This window comes from Phoenix dactylifera, chromosome 4 (assembly GCF_051530095.1).
Source record: "Phoenix dactylifera cultivar Ajwa chromosome 4, Ajwa_hap1_PhDact_Kaust_v1.1, whole genome shotgun sequence".
NCBI classification, from domain to species: Eukaryota; Viridiplantae; Streptophyta; class Magnoliopsida; order Arecales; family Arecaceae; genus Phoenix; species Phoenix dactylifera.
The window spans coordinates 16,719,618-16,747,102 of NC_143193.1; the positions used below are offsets into that span (position 1 = coordinate 16,719,618).

At 36.9% G+C, this 27,485-nt stretch overlaps 1 protein-coding gene across 1 annotated transcript in view; it reads left to right on the plus strand.

Annotated features, from left to right (window-relative positions):
* LOC149753688 (uncharacterized) overlaps window positions 1-27,485 on the plus strand; it is a 72,876-nt gene that overhangs the window by 12,339 nt on the left and 33,052 nt on the right. The window contains exons 3-4 of the mRNA XM_089930366.1: window positions 6,719-7,268; window positions 7,866-8,863. Coding sequence (XP_089786492.1) covers window positions 6,719-7,268; window positions 7,866-8,863 — 1,548 coding nt within the window. The remainder of the gene's footprint in view (window positions 1-6,718; window positions 7,269-7,865; window positions 8,864-27,485) is intronic.

The window sequence follows — 27,485 nt, forward strand, 5'->3', positions numbered from 1 at the left end:
TTCAATTCTTTAACACATGTCTAGAGCACCCATTGTTTAGATAACATCTTTCATTAGAACCTTGGATAGCTAGACATGCTTGCTGAAAGAATAATCATATTTTCAACTTAGGAACCCAAGCTCTTTTGGGTCCTTGTAGGTTAGCTATAATTATTCCTTTTGGAACCCATATTCTCTTAATAGCTATTTTGTCCATGAATTTACAGATTTTAGGATTACAAGGGATGTATTTCTGTATCCTCTTGTTGAATTTAACAAACTTAGATCGAACATGAGTAGTAGGAAAACTTTTAATTTTCTGTTTCTCCCTTTTTGGTTCATCAAATTTGTAATGTATAGATTTAGGAACAACAGAAGAGATTTTACTTAGCTTTTGTTTATAAGAATCTGTTTTAGAGTAATTAAAAACTGTTTTAACAAACATATTCTTAAAAGGTTTTTGGGTGTACCAAGGTTGATATCCTAATGTAACTTTATCAAATTCAGCTCCTTGATTATTTATCATTAGGTTCAATTTTTCAGAGCTGAGGGTAAATCTTTCAACAACAGGTTTTAATCTGTCAACTTCTTTAGTTAATCTTTTGTTATCTTCTGAAAGTAACTCATTGTTTTTCTTAAGTTTATCATGACTTTCAGTGAGAAGTTGATCTCTTTGATTTAGTTCTTGATTTTCTTTAATTAAGATTTCAGTTTTACTGGTTAGTTTCAGTTTTTCATCTATTAGAATTTGATTTTCAATCTTCAAGTTTTTGTTTTTACAAATAAGTTTCTTATATTCTAAATACAAATCAGAAAAGGCATCATGGAGTTCATCAAATGTAAAATTGCTTTCAGTTTCAGCATGTACCTCTTGTGCCACCAAGCATGGATTTTCAATATGATACTGCTCTCCTTCTACACATGATGTTTCAGATTTGTTAGTGCATTCATATTTGTCTTCAAGCATATTCCATATTTCTTTAGCAGTCATGCAAGAAGATATGCAATTAAACTCATTCCTATCTAATGCACAATATAAAAGGTTCATGGCATCAGCATTCAATTGTGCTAAATCCTTTTCATTAAAAGTTTGAGAGAGTGTGTGAAGATCATTTATTATGATTTTCCATAAATAATAGTTTTGTGATTGAATAAAGATGCGCATGCGTATTTTCCAATGTGTATAGTTTATGCCATTAAATAGTGGTGGTGTATCAATTGATTGTCCTTCTCCTAGAAAACTATCTATTTGAGTTGTCATGATCTTTGGCTCTAGTCGGTTAAGACTACAAATAATATTTGAGCACCTGCTCTGATACCACTTGTTGCCCAGTAGATACAACCCAAGAGGGGGGGTGAATTGGGTCTTTTAAAACTTTTAAGCTACTTCTAGCACTTTTTGATTAATTATGCTAAGTTGTATATATGCGCAGTGAAAGTTAAACTTAGCGACAGTTTGATGTATAGAATGTGACTTGATTGAGTATGCTTGCAACTAAAGAATTCGCGGATAATAGTTAAGCAAGCAATTTATCTAAGTGAGTAAGTGTGTGAGTTAGATAATGACAAAAAGCATTACAAACACAGCAAACATATAGTGGTTCGGTGCACCCCAGCACCTACATCCACTCCCCAAGACTTCTTGGGAATTTCACTATAATCCTACAGATTACAGTCGGTTGTTTTACAAGCTCACAACCCAACTTGTTGTTTTACGAGCGCACAACGAACTCGGTCGGTTTTCCCAGGCTCACCGACTAGAACCACTCCGATTGTTTTCCCGGGATCACAATCGAACCCTTACACGTTGGTTTTACCCTCGGCTCACCAACAAACCTAAACCCCGTTGGTTTTCCCTTTGGCTCACCAACAAACCTTAATCCCGTTGGTTTTCCCTTTGGCTCACCAACAAACCTTACACCGTTGGTTTTCCCTTTGGCTCACCAACAAACCTTTAACCCCTTGATTCAATCCCTTGATTGAATCAAGTTACAAGATATTAAAACAAAGAATAAGAACAAATCAAAGCTTCTTAAACAAGCAGATATGACAATATAAACAAATAGAGTAAAGAGAAGCCCTCAAACGAGTTTTGAAGATGGAGGAGCTCGGCTTCTTCTTTACTTGATCCTCCTCTGATTTGGCATGAAGTAGAGGATCCCCGAGGCAGCACACGGATGGAGAGGAAGCTTTCGGATTCACTTGGATGCTCTTCTTCTCTCTATTTCGTTTTGGATGGCCCTTTTGTGCTTATGGGAGATTTCCTTTGTAATCTCTTTGAGATCTCTTTCCTAGATGATCTCTCCCACTTCCATGCGTTCTCTCCTAGCTCTCTTCTTGTTTTTATAGCTTTAGATGGCGTGGAAACAAGAATCTAGCCGTTAGAGACAAAAATAGAGCCGTTGGAACCAGTCTGCACCTCCTGACAATATGACCGTTGGGATCGGAGTCGACTCGCGCGATCAGGAGTCGGCTCGCCTGTTGCAGGAGTCGGCTCGTGTTTTACCGGAGACGACTCGGCCACTGTTCCAAATTTGAATTAATGTGCTTGCCTCGACTGGGAGTCGACTCGTCTTAACCTGGAGTCGACTCGCCAACTTCTGGAGCTGACTTGGCAATTTCGGAGTCGGCTCATCCACTGAAGTCCGTGGATCCAATTTTGAATTTTGTCCTCTCGAGTCGACTCGACTATCCTGGGAGTCGACTCGAATCCCAGAGTCCGAACTCCCGATCCTCTGTCTTTTGGCTCGTCCAGTCTTGGAGTCGACTCGAACTTCCTTGGAGTCGACTCGGCTCTCAGTTTTCGAAAGTTGGTCTTCTGCCATCTTAGTGTAGTGCTGCCTTGGAGTCGACTCGAGCTGTCTGGGAGTCGACTCGAATCTCAGAGTCGGAAAACTGATCCTCTGTATTTTGGAGCCGCGCTGCCTTGGAGTCGACTCGACTTGTCTTGGAGTCGACTCGCCTCTCAGAGACGAAAATACCGTCTTCTGTCTTGGGGTTGCGCTGTCTTTGGAGTCGACTCGGACTTTGTGGGAGTCGACTCGAATCTCAGTGTCCAAAAACTGCTTCTCTGAGTTTTCCCTTGTGTACCACTGAGAGTCGACTCTCGCTTTCTTTGGAGTCGACCCGACAACCATTGGAGTCGACTCGCATTCCTCAGGAGTCGACTCGAATCTCAGGGTCGAAAATCCCTCTCTGACTTTTCTGCCTTTTACACCCTGGAGTCGACTCGTTCTACTCTCGAGTTGACTCGCCAAGCATTGGAGTCGACTCGAATTCCTCAGGAGTCGACTCGAAGACTATTCTTTTAAATTTTCCTTGAATTTGCTCCTCCAATTTGAATCTTTTGAACTTGAGACTTGGGCCAATAACTTGTAGCTTTCTTCCAACTTTTCTTGAGTGCTTTTAGAGGCCTTCTTGTGTTCTTCCAACTTGCTATGTTCCTTGCAACATAAATATCTTTCTCCTTGCAACATAAACATTAGTATCTATACTTCAAGGTTTTGTGATCATCAAAATCAATCTATGAATCAATCTTTGGGTCATCAATCTCCCCCTTTTTGATGATGACAAAACTTGGAGTATATGCAATATAAAAGATATTGTATTTCTAGAAGTAATACATAGCTAAGTTGCATGAAGTGGAAAAACATATATATTTAAAAACATACTTCATGATAATGCTTTAGATTTAATCAGCTTAACACAATCAACATATTTAAATTTTAAGCTGATTTGTATTCAATTCAAAGTAATAAAGCATTCTGAGTATATAGCATATACTTAGATATTTCTCCCCCTTTTTGACAACATCAAAAAGATAGTGAAACATTAAGTACAAAGATCAGATCAGAACACATCGAGTGTGAATTCAAGAGATTTTCTAATTTGATACCACAGATAGTTTTCTAATCAAGTGTAGGTGGAATCTTCCTTAGGTTAATTCAAGAAGTACCACAAATGATATTCAAGGAAAAACATGAGTGGAAATCTAACCTCTCTTTAATAATAAGTATGAAAGCTTGTTCATTGAAGAACGTTTGCCCAATCTATTAAGTATTTTATCAACATGAGAGCAATTTAATTGATTTTCAGAGTAAAAGATCAAAACTTATATACTTGAAAAACATATCATCATGTTGGATCATGACTTCAAAGTTCTTTTTATGATAATAAGAGCATTGGGGCACAAATACCAAAATATGAATTCATGCAATTTATGATATATCTTAGAGCTCTTTTAAGGACTTTCTTTTATTCCTTTAGAAAATAAGCACGATTTGATACATATATAAAAATATGAATTGGCACAATATTGAAGTTCTAAAGAGCAAGCCAATTAGGACTCATTAGTGAATTCCAAAATAGATTTTCTACGAGATACTCAAGAAAATTTAACACGTTATTCTCCCCTTTTTTCATTAAATTAGAGGCTCTTAAGATCAACTATTTGAATTGCAATTTGGTTCATGATTTGTGCAGAAGATATATTAACCAAATAACATGCCTCAAGGTGTATCATAAAGATTTTCAGATTTAAATTTCAGATGATACATATTGGAGAGTATTAGGATCACTTTTCATTTAGTATTCTTTCCCTCTTCTATAGATTTATGTAATTAAGTTCCGTGAGACCTCTCCTTCTGAAATTTTCTTTCTCCCCCTCTATTGATCATTCCATTTAAGAGTTTAGAATTTGAAGATAATGTTCATAAAATTGTCAATCTCAAAAATATATTTTCTATAAGTTTCAGCTCATTTTCATAAGACTCAAGGTTTGAGATAAGACAGCCTTTATAGAACTCATCTCAAGGTAATTAAAGCATGTCTTGCAATATAAGGAGGTTCATCAAAATCAATCCATAAAATTCAAGGTATGCATCAAATTAAAGTTTCTTTAGGATAAGATACTGAATATCTAAAGCTCCCCCTCAAAAGATGCATTCTTCTTTAATCATTCTTTTCTTTGGTTGAATTTCAGAATTTAATAATAAACGTGAATAAAACTGAAATTCTATGTTATCGAGAATGTAGAGTGATCTAGAATTATTCAAAATTTATAGTATTCACTCTATATATATATATTCTGATGATAGTTTCTAAGAATGTAGGAGAGAAAAACATATAGATGATCATTGAGGTATGTGTATTTATAGAACTCAATTTCTTAATCACAGTTCTTCAGCAATGTATACATGAAGCTCAATAAATTTTTTAAATATTAAAATAAAGTCATATATTTTAAAAATATTTACTTGCAATCAAGATCATCGTAAGACACATCATTTGAATCAAAATTAGTATACTTTGAAGATAAGAAATGATATGTTTCGGATGCGTATCGGAGCAATCAAAATAAATTCTGTTTTTCTTACATTAACATTTTATTTAGTAATCATATGGAGTTTAAACTTTTATACATAATCGGATTCTGAATTACATAGGATTTTCAATAGAAGCTTTCTAAGTCATAATATGAGATATGTATCTTTCACAATGTAGCTCATCTTAAATTGTTACGATTGAAAAATACATATTTCAATAACATTAAAGCACTTTCAGAATCTTTGTGTTTAATTTTGAGTTTCGATACACAATAAAGGATATTTTAACAAGTATTAGGACATTATGTATCAAAGTTAGGCAAGTAGAAAGATAGATCAAAATCAATTTATTTTCCCTAAATAGAGATATTCTTCTCTTCTCCTTTCTACAATTTTATTTAGCTTTCAGATTTTAACAATGATTGTGAATGAACCAATGGAGTAGGTTTATTGGTGAACCCGTAAAACCAATTGTAAAGGTTTGTTGGTGAGCCCGTAAAACCAACATAGGTTCGTTGGTGAGCCCGTAAAACCAACATAGGTTTTTGGTGATCCCGGAAAATCAAAGTGTAAAGATTTTTGGATTGTGAGCCCGAAAAACAATCTAACTGTAATCCGCGGGATTATAGTGAATTTCCAAGGGGTCGCTTGGGGAGTGGACGTAGGTGCTTGGGAGAGCACCGAACCACTATACTTCTTATGTGTTTGTATTGTGCTTTGTTATATTTCACTAACTCATCAATTGACATAAGTAAGATAGTAAAAATTAAGAGAAACCAATTCACCCCCCCTATTGGCTTGTCACCTTGGGCAACAAGTGGTATCAGAGCAAGGTGCTCCTATAGTATTTGTTGATCTCAGAATCAAGAGTCAAAGATCATGACAACCCAAGTGGGATGTTCTATGAGTGAGGGGCAATCCACAAATAGACCTCCTCTATTTAATGGCACAAATTACACATACTGAAAAGCTAGGATGAGGATATTCATTCAAGCTCTAGACTATGAACTGTGGTATATTATAACTAGAGGACCTCACACACCCACAATTAGTATAGAGGGCACTATCATACCCAAACCAGAAATGGATTGGAATGAAAGTGATAGAAGACTAGCACAATTAAATGCTAAAGCGATTAATGTACTTTACTGTTCACTAGATGTAAGTGAATTCAATAGGATATCTACATGCATCTCTGCAAAAGAAATTTGGGATAAACTTGAGGTCACACATGAAGGAACTAATCAAGTTAAGGAGTCAAAAATAAACATATTAGTACATAAGTATGAATTGTTTAAAATGAAATCCACTGAGTCCATAACTGATATGTTTACTCGTTTTACTGAAATCATAAATGGGCTAAAGAGTTTAGGAAAGTCTTATACTAACTCTGAAATGGTGCGAAAAATTCTCAGGTCTCTACCAAGAGTTAGGGAGGCCAAGGTAACAACAATTCAGGAAGCAAAGGACCTCAATACACTGCAATTGGAGGAACTTCTAGGATCACTCATGATCCATGAGTTGACCATGAGGCAAAATTCAGAAGATGAGGTCAAGAGAAGAAAGACCATTGCCCTAAAGTCTACCACTCCAAAACAAGAAACTGAATCGGAAGAATCTGATGATGATGATGAATTTGATGAAGAAGGAATGGCTATGCTTGGAAGAAAATTCAGAAAATTTATGAGAGGTAAGAAGAGATTTCATAAAAAGAAACCCTTCTTCAAAGGTAGCTCAAGCAAAGAAAAGGGTAAGGACAAAGAAAAGAAAAAGGAAACACCTATTTGTTATGAGTGTAACAAGCCCGGGCATTATAAGATAGATTGTCCGGAATTAAAGTGGATGGCAAGAAAACTTAAAAAGAAGAACTTCATGGCTGAATGGAGTGAAAGTGAGGAGTCAAGTTCGGAAGAGGAAGATCATCAAGAGACGGCCCAAATATGTCATATGGCCAATGACGATGAGGTAGATTCTGAACTTGAATGTGATTTTACTGTTGATGAATTACATGATGCATTTTTAGAACTCATGGAAGAACACAAAAAACTAATCAATAAAAATAAAGTTCTAAAAGAAGAAAATCAATCTCGTATCAAAGATAAGCTGAAACTATCTCATAACTATAAAACATTAAGTAGGAGACTCACAAATGAAACCAAGAATTTAATTGCTGAAAATGTCAAGTTAAAAGAAGATGCTGAAAAATATAAATTCTTAGTAGACAAGATTACTCTTAGCTCAACCAAATTAAATATGATTCTTGATAGTCAAAAAGCTGTATATGATAAGGCTGGATTAGGATATAAAACAAATAGAAAATAAAAATACTTAAAGAACATATTTGTAAAAGCTAAAAACGAAAATATTACTTGTCATTGTTGCAATAAATTAGGACATAAAGCATATGAATGTAACTATAGAAAGTCCAGCCAAAACAAATTGAGTAATAATTATAAGCTTAAATTCAAGAAAGTTTGGGTTCCAAAAGGAACATCAAGTACTAACCCTAAAGGACCCAACATAGTTTGGGTACCTAAAGCTCATTCTTGATCTTGATTGCAGGGGTGTCTTGCAGCTAATAAAGTGGATAAACGATGGTATCTAGATAGCGGCTGTTCAAGACACATGACCGGTGACGTAGACCAATTTGTCACCTTGGAATCTAAGAAGGGTGAAGTAGTAACCTATGGAGACAATGGAAAAGGGTATATCATTGGAAAGGTTAAAATTTTCATTACTCCATCTACCTTCATAGAAAATGTCTTATTAGTTAATGGTTTGAAACATAACCTACTTAGCATAAGTCAATTTTGTGATAAAGGGTTTAAAGTCACATTTGAAGCATCAGTATGCATAATCACAAATCCTAAAGATAATAGCATTGTACTTATAGGGCAAAGGCAAAGAAATATTTACATGGTAGATCTTCATGAATTAGGCAAGAAAAATGGATTATGTTTAATTACTAATGAAGAAAAGAAAAATGAAACAAGTTGGCTTTGGCATCGCAGACTAGGACATGCTAGTATGGAATTAATATCAAAACTAGTCAAGAAGGAATTAATAAAAGATGTGCCAAAATTGATCTTTGAAAAGGACAAAATTTGTGGACCATGCTCATTAGAAAAACAAACAAAATCATCCTTCAAATCAAAGAATATAGTATCAACAACTAGGCCTTTTGAACTCATACATATGGATCTATTTGGACCCACTAGAACTGCGAGTCTAGGAGGGAAGAAGTATGGACTAGTTATAGTAGATAATTTTTCAAGATATACATGGGTTTCATTTTTGGCACATAAGAATGAAGCATTTTCAGCATTCTTGAAATATTATAATTATATCATAAATGAAAAGAAGCTCACCTTAATAGCAATTCGAAGTGATCATGGAACTGAATTTGAAAATCAACACTTTGAAGAATTTTGTAATGAAAACGGTATCTCACATCAATTTTCAGCACCTAGAACGCCTCAACAAAATGGGGTTGTTGAAAGAAAAAATAGGACTTTGGCAGAAATGGCACGCACGATGTTGTGCGAGTCAAATCTTCCAAAGTACTTTTGGACTGAAGCTATAAACACTGCTTGCCATATTCTAAATCGGGTATTAATACAACCTATAACCAAGAAAACTCCTTATGAACTTTGGAAGAATAAGAAACCAACCACTAAATATCTTAGAGTATTTGTATGTAGATGTTTCATTTTAAACAATGGCAAGGAGGATCTAAGTAAATTTGATGCCAAGTCAGATGAAGGTACTGAAGGATTTTAGCATGTTATAATGCGCAGCGGAAGCTAGGGATTTTAAAAATTTCTTAATAAAGTCCCTATGCATGAAATCCTTTTAAGCCTAGATCACCTTAATGATTACAATCAAATGATATAAAATAAATGCAGAATTAGTAGAATACCTCAAACACTAATCCAAAGTGTACAATCTCCACGAGGCGTCCATGTGTCCGCCCTCCAATGGTGATCCACACGAAAACTTGATCAAGACTTTAGCTCCAAAGACTTTTGATCCTTATTGCAGAATTCTTCTAAAGAACTCTAATGGCTTGCTTTCCTTCCTTTCTATTTTTCTTTAGCCTTCTAAAATCACTTCTAATCCTTTTTGTCCTAAAGAAGACCACCTTGTCTTGGCTTAGGACACACTAGAAGCAATGCTAGAAAGAAAGAAACTAATGTAAGAAAGAAAGAAGAGAGGAGTGGGGTGGAATTGGAATAATGAAACCCATGGAGTGCTAACCTATTTATAATAGGTGTGGGGATGCATCTCCAAGGGATGCATCCCATCCACACATCCTCTCATAAAAGGGCATCATCTAAAGGGCCATATCAAATAAGAGGAGGTGCAGATCAAGTGAGAAGGTGTATCAAATGATATGTCCTTTCATGTGGTGCCATATTTTGACCAAGTCAACATTACATGCTAATCACATGTCCATCACGCCTCACCTCTTGATCTTTCATGATGATGATCCAAGGGCTCCAATGCAAGGCGCTATTCACTTGACCCATTATGTCTTCATCCAATGGTGGGATTAAGATCCAATGGTCAATTATGGTAGCCATCCTCTAACCCAATCCAATTGGGTTAAACCAACTCTCCATTATGTCTTCATCCAACGGTAGATCAAGATCTAACGGTCTAGATTGAATGATTTATTAATTCTAATCCAATTAGACTCAAACCAAGCCAATTAGGTGCCAACTCTTGGCTAACCCATATTAGAATATGATCTAATCAAATTAGATCAATTAAGAATCAGATTCGAATCCAATTCGAATCAGATTCAAATCCAATTCGAATCAGGAGCTAAGGTTTGCAACACCTGCTAGGATGTTTATCTTGCAAACATGATCTAATCCAATTAGACCTTTGATAAGTTTTCTTGTGTGTGACCCATTGGGTTCCATACTTAGCCAGCAATAGGTGTGAGTGCGAGTTGACCCAACTTGGTTAGAACTCTTCTAATCGATTTAAGTCCAAACTGCGCGAACCCGAACTTAACAATTAGAATCCTTTCTAATTGGTGATCGAATTAAACTCTTTAATTTGATCAAACCTATAAAACAAGATTGACGTCTAGCAACGTGTCATGTCTACCCAAAAAATATGGAATTTGGTGGAAATACCAAAAATACCCTTCAGTGGCAAGTTACCATGCAATTCAATCCTTTAATCAAACTGCATCCCAAATATGTATATGAGTATGAATATATGTCAAACTCAATTTCATATTCATATTTTTCTCAATCTTTTAATGATAATTCAAATAATGAAACATTAGAAACTCTTTCTAATTTTCATTCTGCTTTGATCAAAGGCTTCCTGAATTATCATATGATTAGAATAAATAGGATGCTATCTTCTCTTACTAGAAGTGATTAATTCCTTGTTGACCTACTCATAATCTTCGTACACAATTCACCATATCCAGAAGACCTCGTACATAACTTATTGTCATGAATGAGTGTAAACCAAAATATGGGTTCATGTGCACAACATACCATGGTGATCTCAGGTCATAGGATCAGTTGCACAACTCCCACTAAGAGAATCATCTTTTGACATGTAAGTAAGACTTCATAAGATTTCTCTTTGTAGGTCAATTCAGTGAACTCATTCCTCTAATGAGCACCCACATCTTTGTATTAGTGTCTCCACACAAATGATTGTGAGATCAATCATCCTCTGCATCAAGCATACATAAGACATGCTAGTCTTTCCGGTAATCATTGATCCCCGACTCAATGTACCAATGACTGGGAATATTTAAGATTAGAATTTTAGGATTTTAAGTCTCACTAGTATGATCTCATCATAGTCTTAAAACCATTGCCCTAATCTAAGGAGTTTATCATAAATATAATCAACAGCATATGATAAAACATAACGCCTTTATTCATATTTAAATGTCATGTACATGATTTGGACAAATCAAAAGAAAAAATCTTTCGCAATACATATTGCGATTGGCTTGTAGGGCATCTACTCTTTCAATCTCCCACTTGCACTAAAGCCAATCGCTCTTATATTTTATCCCCATACAATCGAGGTGGCGATCGAACTGCTGTTGTGGTAGAGCTTTAGTGAACGGGTCTGCTAAGTTGTTCTTTGTGTCTACTCGTTCAATGACTATGTCTTGTCTCTCGACGATCTCTCGAACGAGGTGGAAGCATCTTAGAATGTGCTTGGATTTGTGATGAGATCTTGGTTCCTTTGCTTGAGCAATAGCTCCAGTGTTGTCACAATAAACTGAAACTGGTCCAGCAATCTCAGGAACTACTCCCAACTCAGCGATGAACTTCTTCATCCAGACAGCTTCCTTAGCGGCTTCACTTACAGCGATGTATTCTACCTCAGTAGTTGAGTCAGCTACAATTTGCTGCTTGGAACTCTTCCAGCTCACTGCACCACCATTTAGGGTAAAGACATACCCTGAAGTAGACTTGCTATCATCTGGATCTGATTGAAAACTAGAATCAGAAAATCCTTCTAGTTTCAACTCAGATCCTCCATAAACTAGAAAAATATCTTTAGTCCTTCTTAAGTACTTAAGAATATTTTTCACAGCTATCCAATAATTTTCTCCTGGATCAGCCTGGAATCTGCTTGTTATGCCTAAGGCATAAGCAACAACAGGCCTAGTACATAGCATAGCATACATAATTGATCCTACTGCCGAAGCATAGGGAATAGAATTCATTCTATTCCTCTCTTCAGATGTCTTAGAAGACATCTTCTTAGAGAGACGTATGCCATGACTCATAGGTAAGTAACCTCTTTTACTTCCTTCCATGCTGAATCTTTTCAGCACACGATCTATGTACTTAAACTGGGACAAGCCTAGCATCCTTTTAAATCTATCCCTATAGATCTTTATACCAAGTATATAGGATGCTTCTCCCAAGTCTTTCATGGAAAAGCTTTTTGATAGCCAAGTCTTGACCGATTGTAACATTGGAATATCATTTCCAATGATTAGTATGTCATCTACATACAATATTAAGAAGACAACGGCACTCCCACTAGTCTTCTTGTACACACATGGTTCATCCACATTTTTGATAAAACCAAACTCTTTGACTGTTGTATCAAAACGGATGTTCCAACTCCTCGATGCTTGCTTTAATCCATAAATGGATCTCTTAAGCTTGCATACTTGATTTGCTCTCCCACTTGAGACAAATCCTTCTGGCTGTGTCATGTAAATCTCTTCCTCAAGATAACCATTAAGGAAGGCGGTTTTGACATCCATCTGTCAAATTTCATAATCATAGTATGCAGCTATTGCAAGCAAAATCCGAATAGATTTAAGCATGGCAACTGGTGAAAAAGTTTCATCATAGTCAATTCCTTGCTTTTGCCTGAAACCTTTTGCCACCAATCTAGCCTTGTAGGTTTCTACTTGGCCATCTGCTCCAATCTTCTTCTTATAGACCCATTTGCAACCTATAGGGTTTACACCTTCTGGTGCATCAACCAAAGTCCATACTTGGTTGGTATACATAGAGTCTATTTCGGATTTCATAGCTTCTAACCATTTGTTAGAGTCGTTACTCATGATAGCTTCCGAATAGGTCAGAGGATCATCATTTTCGACGATGTGGGCTTCACCATTCTCAATGATAAACCCATACCTCTTAGGTGCATTTCGCACTCTATCTGACCTTTGGAGAAGAGATGTGTGTTGTGGTTGTACTTCATCAATGGGTACATCTGGTTGAAGAATTTCTTGTGTTTCTATTTGTAGGTGTTGAACTTCATTAAGTTCAATTCTTCTTTCACTGCCCTTTTCTAAGATAAACTCTTTTTCTAAGAAAGTGGCATGCCTACTAACAAATACCTTTTGTTCAGTAGGGTGATAGAAGAGATATCCAATACTTTCTTTGGAATAACCTATAAATGTACATTTATCTGATCTAGCACTTAGCTTATGTCCAAAATTTCTTTTGACATATGCTTGGCAGCCCCATATTTTAAAATATTTAAGATTGGGCTTTCTACCTCTCCATATCTCATATGGAGTACTAGATACAGATTTTGAAGGTATCCTGTTTAGCACATATGTAGCAGTTTCTAAGGCATAACCCCAGAAGGAAATAGGAAGATCTGTAAAGCACATCATGGACCTTACCATATCTAATAGAGTACGATTCCTCCGTTCAGCTACACCATTTAGTTGTGGCGTATACGGAGGTGTCCATTCAGAGAGAATGCTCTTTTCTTTAAGATGATTTAAAAATTCACTAGAAAGGTATTCACCTCCTCGATCAGATCAAAGGATTTTAATATACTTTCCGGTTTGTTTTTCAACCATACTTTGATACTCTTTAAACTTATCAAAGGCTTCGTATTTATGTTTCATAAGATACACATCCGAACCTTGATAAATCATCAATGAATGTGATGAAGTAAGAGTATCCACCTCTAGCTGGAGTTGTCATAGGACCACATACATCTGTATGTATAAGTCCTAATAACTCACTTGCCCTTTCTCCATGTCCAGTGAATGGAGACTTGGTCATTTTTCCCATAAGACAAGATTCACAAGTTCCTAATGATTCATAATCATAAGGATCAAAGAACTCTTCTTTGTATAACTTGTTGATTCTTGATTCACTTATGTGACCAAGTCGGCAATGCCAAAGGAGGGTATTATTCACTTCCTCTCTCTTTCTTTTATTGCTTTTATTAATATGAAAGACATTGTCATTAAGTAATAAAACTAGAAGACCATTTTCCATAATGCCATTGCAAAGATGCTTATTAGAAAAATAAATAGAGCAACCATTGCCCTTTCCATTAATTTCAAAACCTTTCTTTAACAACAAAGGAATGGAAATTACATTTCTAATAATTTTGGGCATATAATAACAATCTTCTAATTGTAGGAGCTTTTCCGAAGGCAATTCCAAGTTGTAGGTTCCAACAGCTTCAGCCTGGATGGACTCTCCTCCGTGCCATACAGCTCGAAGTCACCTTTCTTCAAAATTTTAATTTTCTGTAGTCCATGCAAAGATTTGCAAATGTGAAAACCACAGCCGGTATCCAATACCCATGAATTTGAATTTGAAGAACTTAATGATAAGTTGGCATGTAACATAAACATACCTTTTGATGCAACTCTTGCATCGGTCTTCATACTTGCAAAAAAACTCTTGCAATTCCTTTTCCAGTGGCCAGCTTTGCCGCAATGAAAACAGGTACTTGATCCGGAGTTTTTCTTTCCTTTTTTCTTTTTGATGCTACTCTTGGGGTTCAATCGTTTCTTAGAACCCTTATTTTCCGATTTCCTCATAGAGGTGCTATTTATAAGAAGGAGTGGACCTTTATCCTTCTTAATATTCCCTTCAGCTGTTTTGAGCATATTTAACAGCTCGGGCAGGGAGGTGTTCAGCTTGTTCATGTGAAAGTTCACAACAAACTGAGAGAATGAATCAGGCAGTGATTACAGGATCAAATCCTGACTAAGCTCACTATCCATAGCAAAACCTAATTGACTTAATCTGGTGATCAAGTCTATAACCATAAGAACATGGTTTTGCACTGGAGTTCCTTCATTCATTCTAGCACGGAACAACTGCTTAGATATCTCATACCTAGCAGTCCTGCTTTGTTCTCCATACAACTCTTTTAAATTGAGAAGTATGGATTGAGTGTCCATGCCTTCATGTTGCCTCTGTAATTCATTGTTCATAGAGGCAAGTATGATACATTTGACAGTCACACTGTCATTTTTCCACATCTTATGTGTGGCAACCTCCTCTTCTGTAGCATCTTCCCCTAGATCTCCAAGATCAGGAGTTTCAAGTATATAGAAAATTTTCTCTTGAGTGAGTACTATCTTTAAATTCCTCAACCAGTCCACATAGTTTGGTCCGGTCAACTTGTTGGCATCTAAGATGCCTCTTAGTGAAAGTGAAGAAGCCATTTAATAATTCTACATATGCAAGAACAAAACTAATATAAACAGACCAATCATGATGACATGTTTGCAACTAGATAAGGACTTTAATCTAATTTGTCTCCTACTATTTTTATCGAATATCATAGCCCTCTCCTATGATAAACGTGAAAATATAATTTTTCTTAGTAGGGTTGAGATCCTAATTCATCATAAAAAGCCTTGTGTTTACACAACAAACTCTTATGAGTTCAAAGGTAGGAAACTCTTTCCAATTGCATCTCATGCAATTCTCAACTTTATCTTGTCCTCTTAAAATACTTATTGCCTTGTGTTAGCACAACAAACAATAATATTTTAGTTAAGTCAAAACCTTCATTTCCATATAGTCATATTCGAATAATATTGCCCTTGTGGTTGCACAACAAGGCAATATATTAAAATATGCCATAAGCATCTTAATGCACTAAGACAGTATAACATCAGTCCCCATTGCAAGTCTTGTGTTAGCACAACAAACTAGCATGGATCTTGACATAATAATATCGAGGCATGAAGGAAGGCTATCAATAGTGTTATATCAATATTAAGCTTATCCATAATAGGCAATCAAACAATTGGCCAGGTAAGCAGGTGGGAGGCTCTCCTTACTCAGAGAGTAAGGTCCTAATTAAGTAACCACCTTTAGTGCTTTCCTTAGACACCAATTAGATTAATTGTTCTAGAATGGGTTAGCTCAAAGTTTTTCAACACTATGACTTAATATAATTTTTATTGAGGGCTTACTAGTCTTTAGCACATTCTTTAATTGTAACATACATTTAACATGTCTAAAATAAACTATTATGCATCATGGCTATCTCATAGCATGTATAAATCATAAGCAATTAATTAACATGCTTCAACATATTTTCATATGGAAAATTTCATATCATGATATTTTATTACATAACATATCATATATTAATCATACATTTCAGCATTTCTCTAAGCATATGACATTACTATCTCATAGTAAATTAATAATCATACATCATACATAATTATTTGATTGAACCAATTAAGGATGGCTCTGATACCACTGAAGGGTTTTAGCATGTTATAATGCGCAGCGGAAGCTAGAGATTTTAAAAATTTCTTAATAAAGTCCCTATGCATGAAACCCTTTTAAGCCTAGATCACCTTAATGATTACAATCAAATGATATATAATAAATGCAGAATTAGTAGAATACCTCAAACGCTAATCCAAAGTGTACAATCTCCACGAGGCGTCCAAGTGTCCGCCCTCCAATGGTGATCCACACGAAAACTTGATCAAGACTTTAGCTCCAAAGACTTTTGATCCTTAACGCAGAATTCTTCTAAAGAACTCTAATGGCTTGCTTTCCTTCCTTTCTATTTTCCTTTAGCCTTCTAAAATCACTTCTAATCCTTTTTGTCCTAAAGAAGACCACCTTGTCTTGGCTTAGGACACACTAGAAGCAATGCTAGAAAGAAAGAAACTAATGTAAGAAAGAAAGAAGAGAGGAGTGGGGTGGAATTGGAATGATGAAACCCATGGAGTGCTAACCTATTTATAATAGGTGTGGGGATGCATCTCCAAGGGATGCATCCCATCCACACATCCTCTCATAAAAGGGCATCATCTAAAGGGCCATATCAAATAAGAGGAGGTGCAGATCAAGTGAGAAGGTGTATCAAATGATATGTCCTTTCATGTGGTGCCATATTTTGACCAAGTCAACATCACATGCTAATCACATGTCCATCACGCCTCACCTCTTGATCTTTCATGATGATGATCCAAGGGCTCCAATGCAAGACGCTATTCACTTGACCCATTATGTCTTCATCCAATGGTGGGATTAAGATCCAATGGTCAATTATGGTAGCCATCCTCTAACCCAATCCAATTGGGTTAAACCAACTCTCCATTATGTCTTCATCCAACGGTAGATCAAGATCTAACGGTCTAGATTGAATGATTTATTAAATCTAATCCAATTAGACTCAAACCAAGCCAATTAGGTGCCAACTCTTGGCTAACCCATATTAGAATATGATCTAATCAAATTAGATCAATTAAGAATCAGATTCGAATCCAATTCGAATCAGATTCGAATCCAATTCGAATCAGGAGCTAAGGTTTGCAACACCTGCTAGGATGTTTATCTTGCAAACATGATCTAATCCAATTAGACCCTTGATAAGTTTTCTTGTGTGTGACCCATTGGGTTCCATACTTAGCCAGCAATAGGTGTGAGTGCGAGTTGACCCAACTTGATTAGAACTCTTCTAATCGATTTAAGTCCAAACTGCGCGAACCCGAACTTAACAATTAGAATCCTTTCTAATTGGTGATCGAATTAAACTCTTTAATTTGATCAAACCTATAAAACAAGATTGACGTCTAGCAACGTGTCATGTCTACCTGAAAAATATGGAATTTTATGGAAATACCAAAAATACCCTTCAATGGCAAGTTACCATGCAATTCAATCCTTTAATCAAACTGCATCCCAAATATGTATATGAGTATGAATATATGTCAAACTCAATTTCATATTCATATTTTTCTCAATCTTTTAATGATAATTCAAATAATGAAACATTAGAAACTCTTTCTAATTTTCATTCTGCTTTGATCAAAGGCTTCCTGAATTATCATATGATTAGAATAAATAGGATGCTATCTTCTCTTACTAGAAGTGATTAATTCCTTGTTGACCTACTCATAATCTTCGTACACAATTCACCATATTCAGAAGACCTCGTACATAACTTATTGTCATGAATGAGTGTAAACCAAAATATGGGTTCATGTGCACAAGATACCATGGTGATCTCAGGTCATAGGATCAGTTGCACAACTCCCACTAAGAGAATCATTTTTTGACATGTAAGTAAGACTTCATAAGATTTCTCTTTGTAGGTCAATTCAGTGAACTCATTCCTCTAATGAGCACCCACATCTTTGTATTAGTGTCTCCACACAAATGATTGTGAGATCAATCATCCTCTGCATCGAGCATACATAAGACATGCCAGTCTTTCCGGTAATCATTGATTCCCGACTCAATGTACCAATGACTGGGAATATTTAAGATTAGGATTTTAGGATTTTAAGCCTCACTAGTATGATCTCATCATAGTCTTAAAACCATTGCCCTAATCTAAGGAGTTTATCATAAATATAATCAACAGCATATGATAAAACATAACGCCTTTATTCATATTTAAATGTCATGTACATGATTTGGACAAATCAAAAGAAAAAATCTTTCGCAATACATATTGCGATTGGCTTGTAGGGCATCTACTCTTTATGAGTCTGATAGTGAGTCTGCTAGGAAAGAAAATATACTTGATGATGATGCAGGAATTATTAACTTTGAAAAATTGAATCTTGATGACGTGCCAATTCAAGATAAGGAAAATGATCGCGTGCCACCACAACCTCAAGACTTGCCAAAGGAATGGAGGTATGCATATGGACACCCTAAAGACTTAATCATTGGTGATCCATCTCAAGGAGTAAGAACTCGATCCTCTCTTAGAAATTTAAATGATTATGTTGTTTTTGTTTCATAGTTAGAACCTAAGACTTATGAGGAAGCTGAAAAAGATACCAATTGGATAAATGCTATGCAAGAAGAATTAAATCAATTCAAAAGAAGTAATGTATGGACATTAACTGAGAGACCTAAGCATAACTCTATAATTGGAACAAAATGGATCTTTAGAAATAAATTAGATGAAAATGAGATAGTTATAAGAAATAAAGCTAGACTTGTAGCTAAGGGATACAATCAAGAAGAAGGAATAGATTTTGATGAAACATTTGCTCCCGTAGCTAGATTGGAGGCTATTAGATTACTTCTAGCTTTTGCATGTTTCATGGATTTCAAATTGTATCAAATGGATGTAAAAAGTGCATTCTTAAACGGTCTTATAGAGGAAGAAGTATATGTAGAGCAACCTCCTGGTTTTGAGAATCATGAATTGCCAAATCATGTGTTTAGACTACATAAGGCATTATATGGATTGAAGCAAGCACCTAGGGCTTGGTATGATCGATTAAGCAAATTTCTACTAAATAATGACTTCAGTAGAGAAAATGTAGATAAAACACTTTTTCTCAAAAGAAAAGACGAAAATCTGCTAGTGGTACAAATATATGTAGATGACATAATCTTTGGTGCCACAAATAATAATCTTTGCAAAGAGTTTGCTAATTTAATGCACAGAGAATTCGAGATGAGTTTGATGGGAGAACTAAGTTTCTTTCTAGGATTACAAATCAAACAAACTAAAGAAGGTATCTTCATTCATCAAACTAAGTATACAAAGAAAATACTAAAGAAGTTTGGGAAAGAAAATCACAAGGGAGTAAGCACTCCAATTAATCCTACTAGTAAGCTAGACAAAGATGAGAAAGAAAAGAGTATTGATATTAAGCTTTATAGAGGATTAATTGGATCCTTGCTCTACCTTACTGCTAGTAGACCAGACATCGTGTTTAGTGTAGGAATATGTGCTAGATACCAATCAGATCCTAAGGAGTCACATTTAAGTGCTGTTAAAAGAATCCTTAGATATTTAAGAGGAACTACAAACATAGGATTATGGTACTCGAGAGACTCCTGTCTAGATTTGCTTGCCTACTCAGATGCTAATTTTGCTGGATGCAAATTAGATAGGAAGAGCACTAGTGGAACATGTCAATTTTTAGGAAATAACTTAGTATCATAGTTTAGCAAAAAGCAGAATTCAGTAGCACTGTCGACGGCTGAAGCTGAATATATAGTTGCCGGCAGTTGTTGTGCTCAAGTACTATGGTTTAAGCAACAACTAGAGGACTATGGAGTTAAACTAGATAACATTCCTATAAAGTGTAATAATACTAGTGCCATCAACCTTACTAAAAATCCGGTTCAGCACTCTAAAGCCAAACACATTGAAATAAGATATCATTTTATTAGAGATCATGTGCAAAATGGAAACATATGTATTGAGCATATATGTACTGAGAAACAATTAGCTGACATATTCACGAAACCTTTGAGTGAAGATAGATTTTGCACGCTTAGGAGGGAATTAGGCATATGTGATCCTTTTTATTGAGGAGATATAAAAGGGAGCAAGCAGTCTCATGATACACTCCTTCCATTTCTAAAAACCCATAAAACATTAGTCAAACTTGTCATCTATAGATTCCTTACTCATGTATCATTGTCCCAGTAAGAGTTTGTAAGGATTGGAAGAAAGAAAAATTTTTAAAAGGAAAAAAGGAAGAGAAAGAAAAATTTCTGAACTTGGATCGACCCAACCCAGAATAGGGTCGACCCAACGTTGAGTCGACCCAAGAAAAATCTAGGGTCGACCCAACGATGGGACCCCACTGTTAAAAGGGGGACCCGTGAGCCATCTAGGGCACTGTTTTCACTTTGTCCTCTTCCGAAAACCCTATTCCCCACTCTCAAATCTCCCCCAATCATCTCCAAACAGTAGATTACATCAAGATCTTGAAGAAATGGGACCCAAGAGAGCCGTAGCCAAGCGATCCGGAAGAGTTTCACGGATCACCCATGCGGATAGGGCTGCTACAGAGCCGTCTACAGTGTCTCCACAAGGTGAGACACGTGTAGAGCCTCCTCCTCCTCCCTCCCCTTCAGTCCAACTTGCAAAATTTGCGGGGAGACAGGTTACCATGGGGAGAAGGATCCACTCCGAGTTTTTGGATCAAGAAGGGTTCCGTTTGGGGGAATGGATCCGAAGGCAAGGATGGGAGTATCTTTGCTCCCTAGATGTGGTGATCTACCCAGGATTAGTCCGTGAGTTCTATGCCTTCCTCAAAACTGGAATGGGAGGGCTTATATCTGAAGTTCGCGGAGTAAGGGTTAGAGTCTCCGAAGAGAGTTTGAGTGAGTTGCTTCATCTCCCCTGCGAAGGAGCAACTCCAGAAAAGCCCGAAAACAAATTGAGAGCCTTGCAGTTGATTCTTGAGAATGAAGACTTCGATTACTCTGAAAATGTAATAGCAAGCTTTCTTTCAGCTGAAATGAGGTTGTTGCACAACTTCATTGGTCGGATTTTATTTCCGAAGAGCGGGAGATTTGATCTCATTTCTGAGCGAGATCTGGTTGTTATGGAGCACATTATTCAGGGCATTCCCCTGAATCTCCCGGCTATGATACTGAGGCAGATGAGAAAGGTTATATGCAACTCCAGAGTCTCCCTGCCTTATGGTATGATACTCACCCTGATCTTCCGACAGCATGATATATTTGTAGAGGGAGAGATCTCCAGGCATCTACTTTTCACTGACACATACACTGCACGAACCCTTATTCGCATGGGTTATGAGAAGGTGAACGGGCAGTGGGTACGTACTGGAGCGGGGATTCAGGGTGATGCACCAGAGATTGGAGACCCTATCCCTGAGGATGAGGAGCCTACGGATCATCCTACAGCACCTTCAGAGGCTGGACCTTCGTCATCTTTTCCTGCGGGAGACACAGATGAGTTTTGGAGTAGGATGACTGAGCTTATGTCAGCTTAGGTGAGGACTATCACTGATGGACTGACGAGCAGACTGGATATTATGACTGCTGAGATCAGTGATCTTAGAGAGCAGATAGGAGCTCTACGGAGAGAGAGAGAGGTTCATGGACCATCTGTGCCACAGACAGCTGAGTCAGAGATTTCGGCACAGAGTCATCCAGCTCACCGAGCTCCATGCCAGACTCAGTCCCATCAGGCTCGACCTCCCCTCGCCACTTATGCTAGAAGGATGAGGACTAGATCATAGCCATTAGATACCCCCTAGGCTGATATTAGCATTCTGATTAGAGCCTAGGATATGTATCTAGTTCTCATATGTATTTTGTGTTGATCATGTACTTTGAACTTTGATTGAGGAACATTGTATTTGTTTTGTTTTGGCATTATTGTACTACAATGTTCCATTTTGATCAATGAAACTGAAATGTTTGTTAATTATTATGTCTATTCCCATGCACCTATTTGATGATAACAAAAAGGGGGAGAAGCAAGGAAAGAGAAATAAGTTGAGTAAGGAAAGAGAAATAAGTTGACAAACAAGTTGAAAATTATAATAGGAAAGCATATACATTTAAGGGGGAGCAATTTGTAACAATGAAAATGTTAAAGTCTAAAATTTAAATCGAATTTCAAAATTTGGCACATACAATTTTAGAATTTGGCACATACCTTTCACACCTCGATACATAATCTGAAACTCATGCTTTATCTCAAACTTTTGAAGTTTCATCTTTAATGAAATATAAAAGAAAGGGGGAGTAATTCAAAAGGTCAAATTGGAAACATTTGGATGAAATAGGGGGAGACTTTACTCTCAAATTTGAAAAGCTGAAATTCAGCAACTTGAGCCCTTTTAAAACTAATTTTAAGATAAGTATCAATAGGCTCATACTCTATATTTTGTAATCATCAAAAAGGGGGAGATTGAGGATGATAGTGGTATTTTGATGATTAATACAATAATCAAGAGTATGTTACAAGTTAATTCGATACATGATTTATAAGTCTGTTACTCTCAGTACATTAGTATAATAAGATAAAGATGCATTTCATTATTTATATGGATGAATCTAACCTTAAGTTGCAGCAAAGTGTGGATTGAGTCGACCCCAAGGTTGATTGAGTCGACCCCGGCACATCAAGAAAGCATCTGGCACACTTCTGCAAAAATGACACGGATGAACAGTAGTTGGGTCGACCCAAGCAAAGAATGAGTCGACCCAAACCTCAAGCCTCTCAAGCCTCAAGAAACAGTTCTCTAGAAACACTGAGAGGGTCGACCCAAATGAAACTTGAGTCGACCCAAACTTGAGTCGATCCTAAGTTAACATGAGTCGACCCAAAGGCAATGACATTCAAAAATAGGTTCTCCGAAAATTCTGAGAGGGTCGACCCAAGTGGAAGTTGAGTCGACCCAACTGAACCTTGAGTCGACCCAAAAAGATGTTGAGTCGACCCAAGTGAAGGAAGGTTGAAATGCAAGGTTCTGTGGTTCTGAGAGGGTCGACCCTAGCAAAGGTTGAGTCGACCCAAGTGAAAGTTGGGTCGACCCCAGTAAAAGTTGAGTCGACCCAAGCACGGGCAGAAGCATAACGGCTAGTTCTGCAGAAGTACTTTTTGACCTTCCAACAGTGAGTAACGGCTAGTTTTTGAATTCTAACCATTGGGGCTTGTCCAATGGATGAAGGAAACTATTTAAAGTGATACTATTCATCAGAGAAAACATCCTTTTGCAAAATATCAAAGATTACACAAGAAAGACAAGTGCTCTAATCTTCTTCATCCAAGTGCTTCATTCAAGAGTGAAAAAAAAGTGGTTGAGCAGATTCCAAGAGACATTAAGAGCTCCATCCACCCTTGAAGAGTGAAGCATTCTTGACAAAGAAGTGAGAAGTCTCATCAAGCGATAACTATTCTCTAAACTCTTCTTTGTAGATTATAAATGTTATATTTGCTCATCTAGGAGCTTAAACTTTCTTCCTTCTTTTATTAATCACCTTGTAAAGGTTTGTTGGTGAGCCCGCAAAACCAACGGAGTAGGTTTATTGGTGAACCCGTAAAACCAATTGTAAAGGTTCGTTGGTGAGCCCGTAAAACCAACATAGGTTCGTTGGTGAGCCCGTAAAACCAACATAGGTTCGTTGGTGATCCCGGAAAACCAAAGTGTAAAGGTTTTTGGATTGTGAGCCCGGAAAACAATCCAATTGTAATCCGTGGGATTATAGTGAATTTCCAAGGGGTCGCTTGGGGAGTAGACGTAGATGCTTGGGAGAGCACCGAACCACTATACTTCTTGTGTGTTTGTATTGTGCTTTGTTATATTTTACTAACTCATCAATTGACATAAGTAAGATAGTAAAAATTAAGAGAAATCAATTCACCCCCCCCCCCTCTTGGCTTGTCACCTTGGGCAATAGACAAGCCACAGATCTTTAGTATTTCTCAAATACTTAAGAATGGTTTTCACAACCTTCCAGTGGTTGCTACCTGGATCAGACTGGTATCTGCTCACTACTCCTAGTGAGTATGCCACGTCTGGTCTAGTACATATCATGGCATACATTATAGATCCCACTACCGAAGTATATGAAATTCTATCCATACTCTCTTTTTCTTGAGGGGTTATCGGACAATCCCTTTTAGAGAGGTTAATTCCATGGTCCATTGGAAGATAGCCTTTCTTAAAATTAATCATACTGAACCTCTTCAGTATAGTATCAAAGTATGTGGATTGGGATAATCCAAGCAATCTTTTAGATCTATCTTTATAGATCTTCATCCCTAGGATGTAAGATGCTTCTCCCAAATCCTTCATGGCAAATTTAGATGATAGCCAAACCTTTATTCCTTGTAATGCAGGAATGTCATTCCCGATTAAAAGAATGTCATCCATATACAAAACTAGAAATATGATTACTGGACCATTGACCCATTTATAAATGCAGGATTCTTCTTCATTTTTAATGAAGCCATACGTTTTGATTACCTTATCAAAGCGTATGTTCCAACTCCGAGAAGCATGCTTTAATTCATAAATGGACTTTTGTGAAAGATTAGATGCCTTATAAGCCAATCATTTGATGGGTTTCTCTTTGTAATTCTCCAAATCATGTACTTTGACACTCGATATATATCAATAAAGGCATTGTGTTTCATCATTTGCTGCTTATCTATTTTATTATTGGATGATGAACCCCATAAATTAGGACATTGGTTTTAGGGTTATGATGAGATCATACCAGTGAGACCTAAAATTCTAAAATTCTAATTTAGAATATTCTCAGTCAAATTGGAATATTGAGTCGGGGATCAATATTACTGTAAAGACTGACACATCTTATGTATGCTCGTTGTAGAGGGTGATTGATCTCACAATCACTTGTGTGAGACACTAATACAAATATGTGGGTGCTCATTAGAGGAATAAGTTCACTGAAATGACCAGCCATGAGAACATCTTATGGATTCTTACTTAATTGTCAAAAGATGGTTCTCATAGTGAGAGTTGTGCAAGTGATCCTTAGACCTGAGATCACCATGGTACCTTGTGCACTTGAACCTATATTTTGGTTTACCCTCATTCACGACATTGCGTTGTGTACGGGGTATTCTGGATATGGTGGATTTTGTACGAAGGTTGTGAGTAGGTCAATAAGGAATCAGTCATTTCTAGTAAGAGAAGGTAACGTACTACTTACTCTAATCTTATGATGATTCAAGAAGTCTTTGATCAAAGCAAAATGAAAATTAGAAAGAGTTTCTAATGTTTCATTGTTTGAATTATCATATAAAAGATTGAGAGAGGCATGAATAAGTGATTGAGTTTGATATTGATCCATACTCATGCACTTATTCAGGATGTAGTATGACTGAGGAATTGAATTGCACGGTAATTTGCCACTGAAGGGTATGTTTGGATTTGTCCAATACATTTCTCATCTTCCGGGTAGACATGATACGTTGCTAGACGTCAATCTTGTCTTGTGGGTTGATCGGATCAAAGAGTTTGATTAGATCAAAGCATCAGAAAGGTTCTGATTGCTAAGTCAGGTTTAGCACTAAATTGAACCTAAATTGGATTAGAGGTATTCTAATCAGGTTAGGTCAACTTGCATCTGCACCTACTGCTGACTAAGATAAGGAACCCAATGGGTCACACATAAGGAAATTGATCAAGGATCTAATTGGATTAGATCATATTTGCAAGATGAACATGCTAGCATGTGTTGCAAACTCTAGCTCCTGATCTAAATTAAATTCAAATTTGATTCTTAGATTAGGTTGATCTAATATGATTAGATCATGACCTAATATGGGTTAGCCAAGAGTTGGAACCCATTTGGCTTTAATTAGAATTGATTTGATTAGGTTTAATGTTTCCTTTAAGTTGGTTAAACCCAATTAGATTGGGTTTGATAGGGCCTTCACTTCTGGACCATTGGATCACTCCCTGGATAAAGGATCTGGTCCACTGGTTGGCGCCTTCATCTGGACCATTGGATGGCTTCCTGGATGAAGGATTTGGTCCACTGGTTGGCGCTTTATTCTGGACCACTGGATGGCTCTCTGGATGAAAGATCTGGACCGTTGCTCAGCGCCTGAATCTGGACCACTGAATGGCTCTCTGGATGAAAGATCTGGACTGTTGCTCAGCGCCTGAATTTGGACCATCGGTGATGGCATCTTGCTTATGGACCATTGGATGGAACCCTGGATGATGATGCCTTGATCTGGACCATTAGATGGTGCCTAGATCTGGACCATTGGCTTTGGTTCACTGCATTTGGGCCCTTGGATCATCAAGATTTAAGAGGAAGACGTGAGAAAGAAGTTGATACACCCTTCTCCTTAGCACCCGATCATGATGGGATGCCTCTCTTGGCACATGCCTCATCATGATGAGGTGTGTGGATGGGATGCATCCCTTTATGATGCATCCCTCCATCTCTTATAAATAAGGAGGCGCCTTTGGGTTCTAAAGATCATCCAAGAAAAAGCCTCTCGTACTCTCTCCCTTATCCCTTCTTTCTTACGAACCTCTCTCTTTTGTCCTAACCCAAGACAAGAGGATCTTCTTTAGGACAAAAAGGCTAGTGAATGTTTTAGAGGTAGAAAGGAAGAAGGAAGTGAAGAAAAATCAGCCAATTAAATTCTTTGGAAGGATTGAACAACTAGAATCAAGTTTTGGTGGAGCTAGAGTCTTGAAACCATTCCTGTGTGGATCAACATTGGAGGGTGAACATTTGGGCACCTTAGGACATCTTCAGACATATTGGATATAGCGTGACAGGTATTCTTCTATACCAATATTATATTTTCTACATTATTTGGTTATACTATTAAGGTGATCTTGGCTTATTAGGATTTCGTATAATGGGTTTTATAAGAAAATTTTATAATTTCGTATCTTCCGCTGCGCCCTAGGGCACTGGGAAACCCAACAGTGGTATCAGAGCCACCCTTAATCAGTTTAACCAAATGATAATACATACTATTATCTTGATGCTATGAGATAGTTAGGTTGTATGTATGCATGATTAGTTTATGCTATGAGATAGTGTTATATTCATGTTGTAGCACAGTATAATTGCTAGTGCTAAATTATAGAATGTGCAATGAGACCAATATAGTAGCATGAAAACTTTGGACTGACCCATTCTTGAACAATCGACTCAGTTGGTGTCTAGGAAGGAA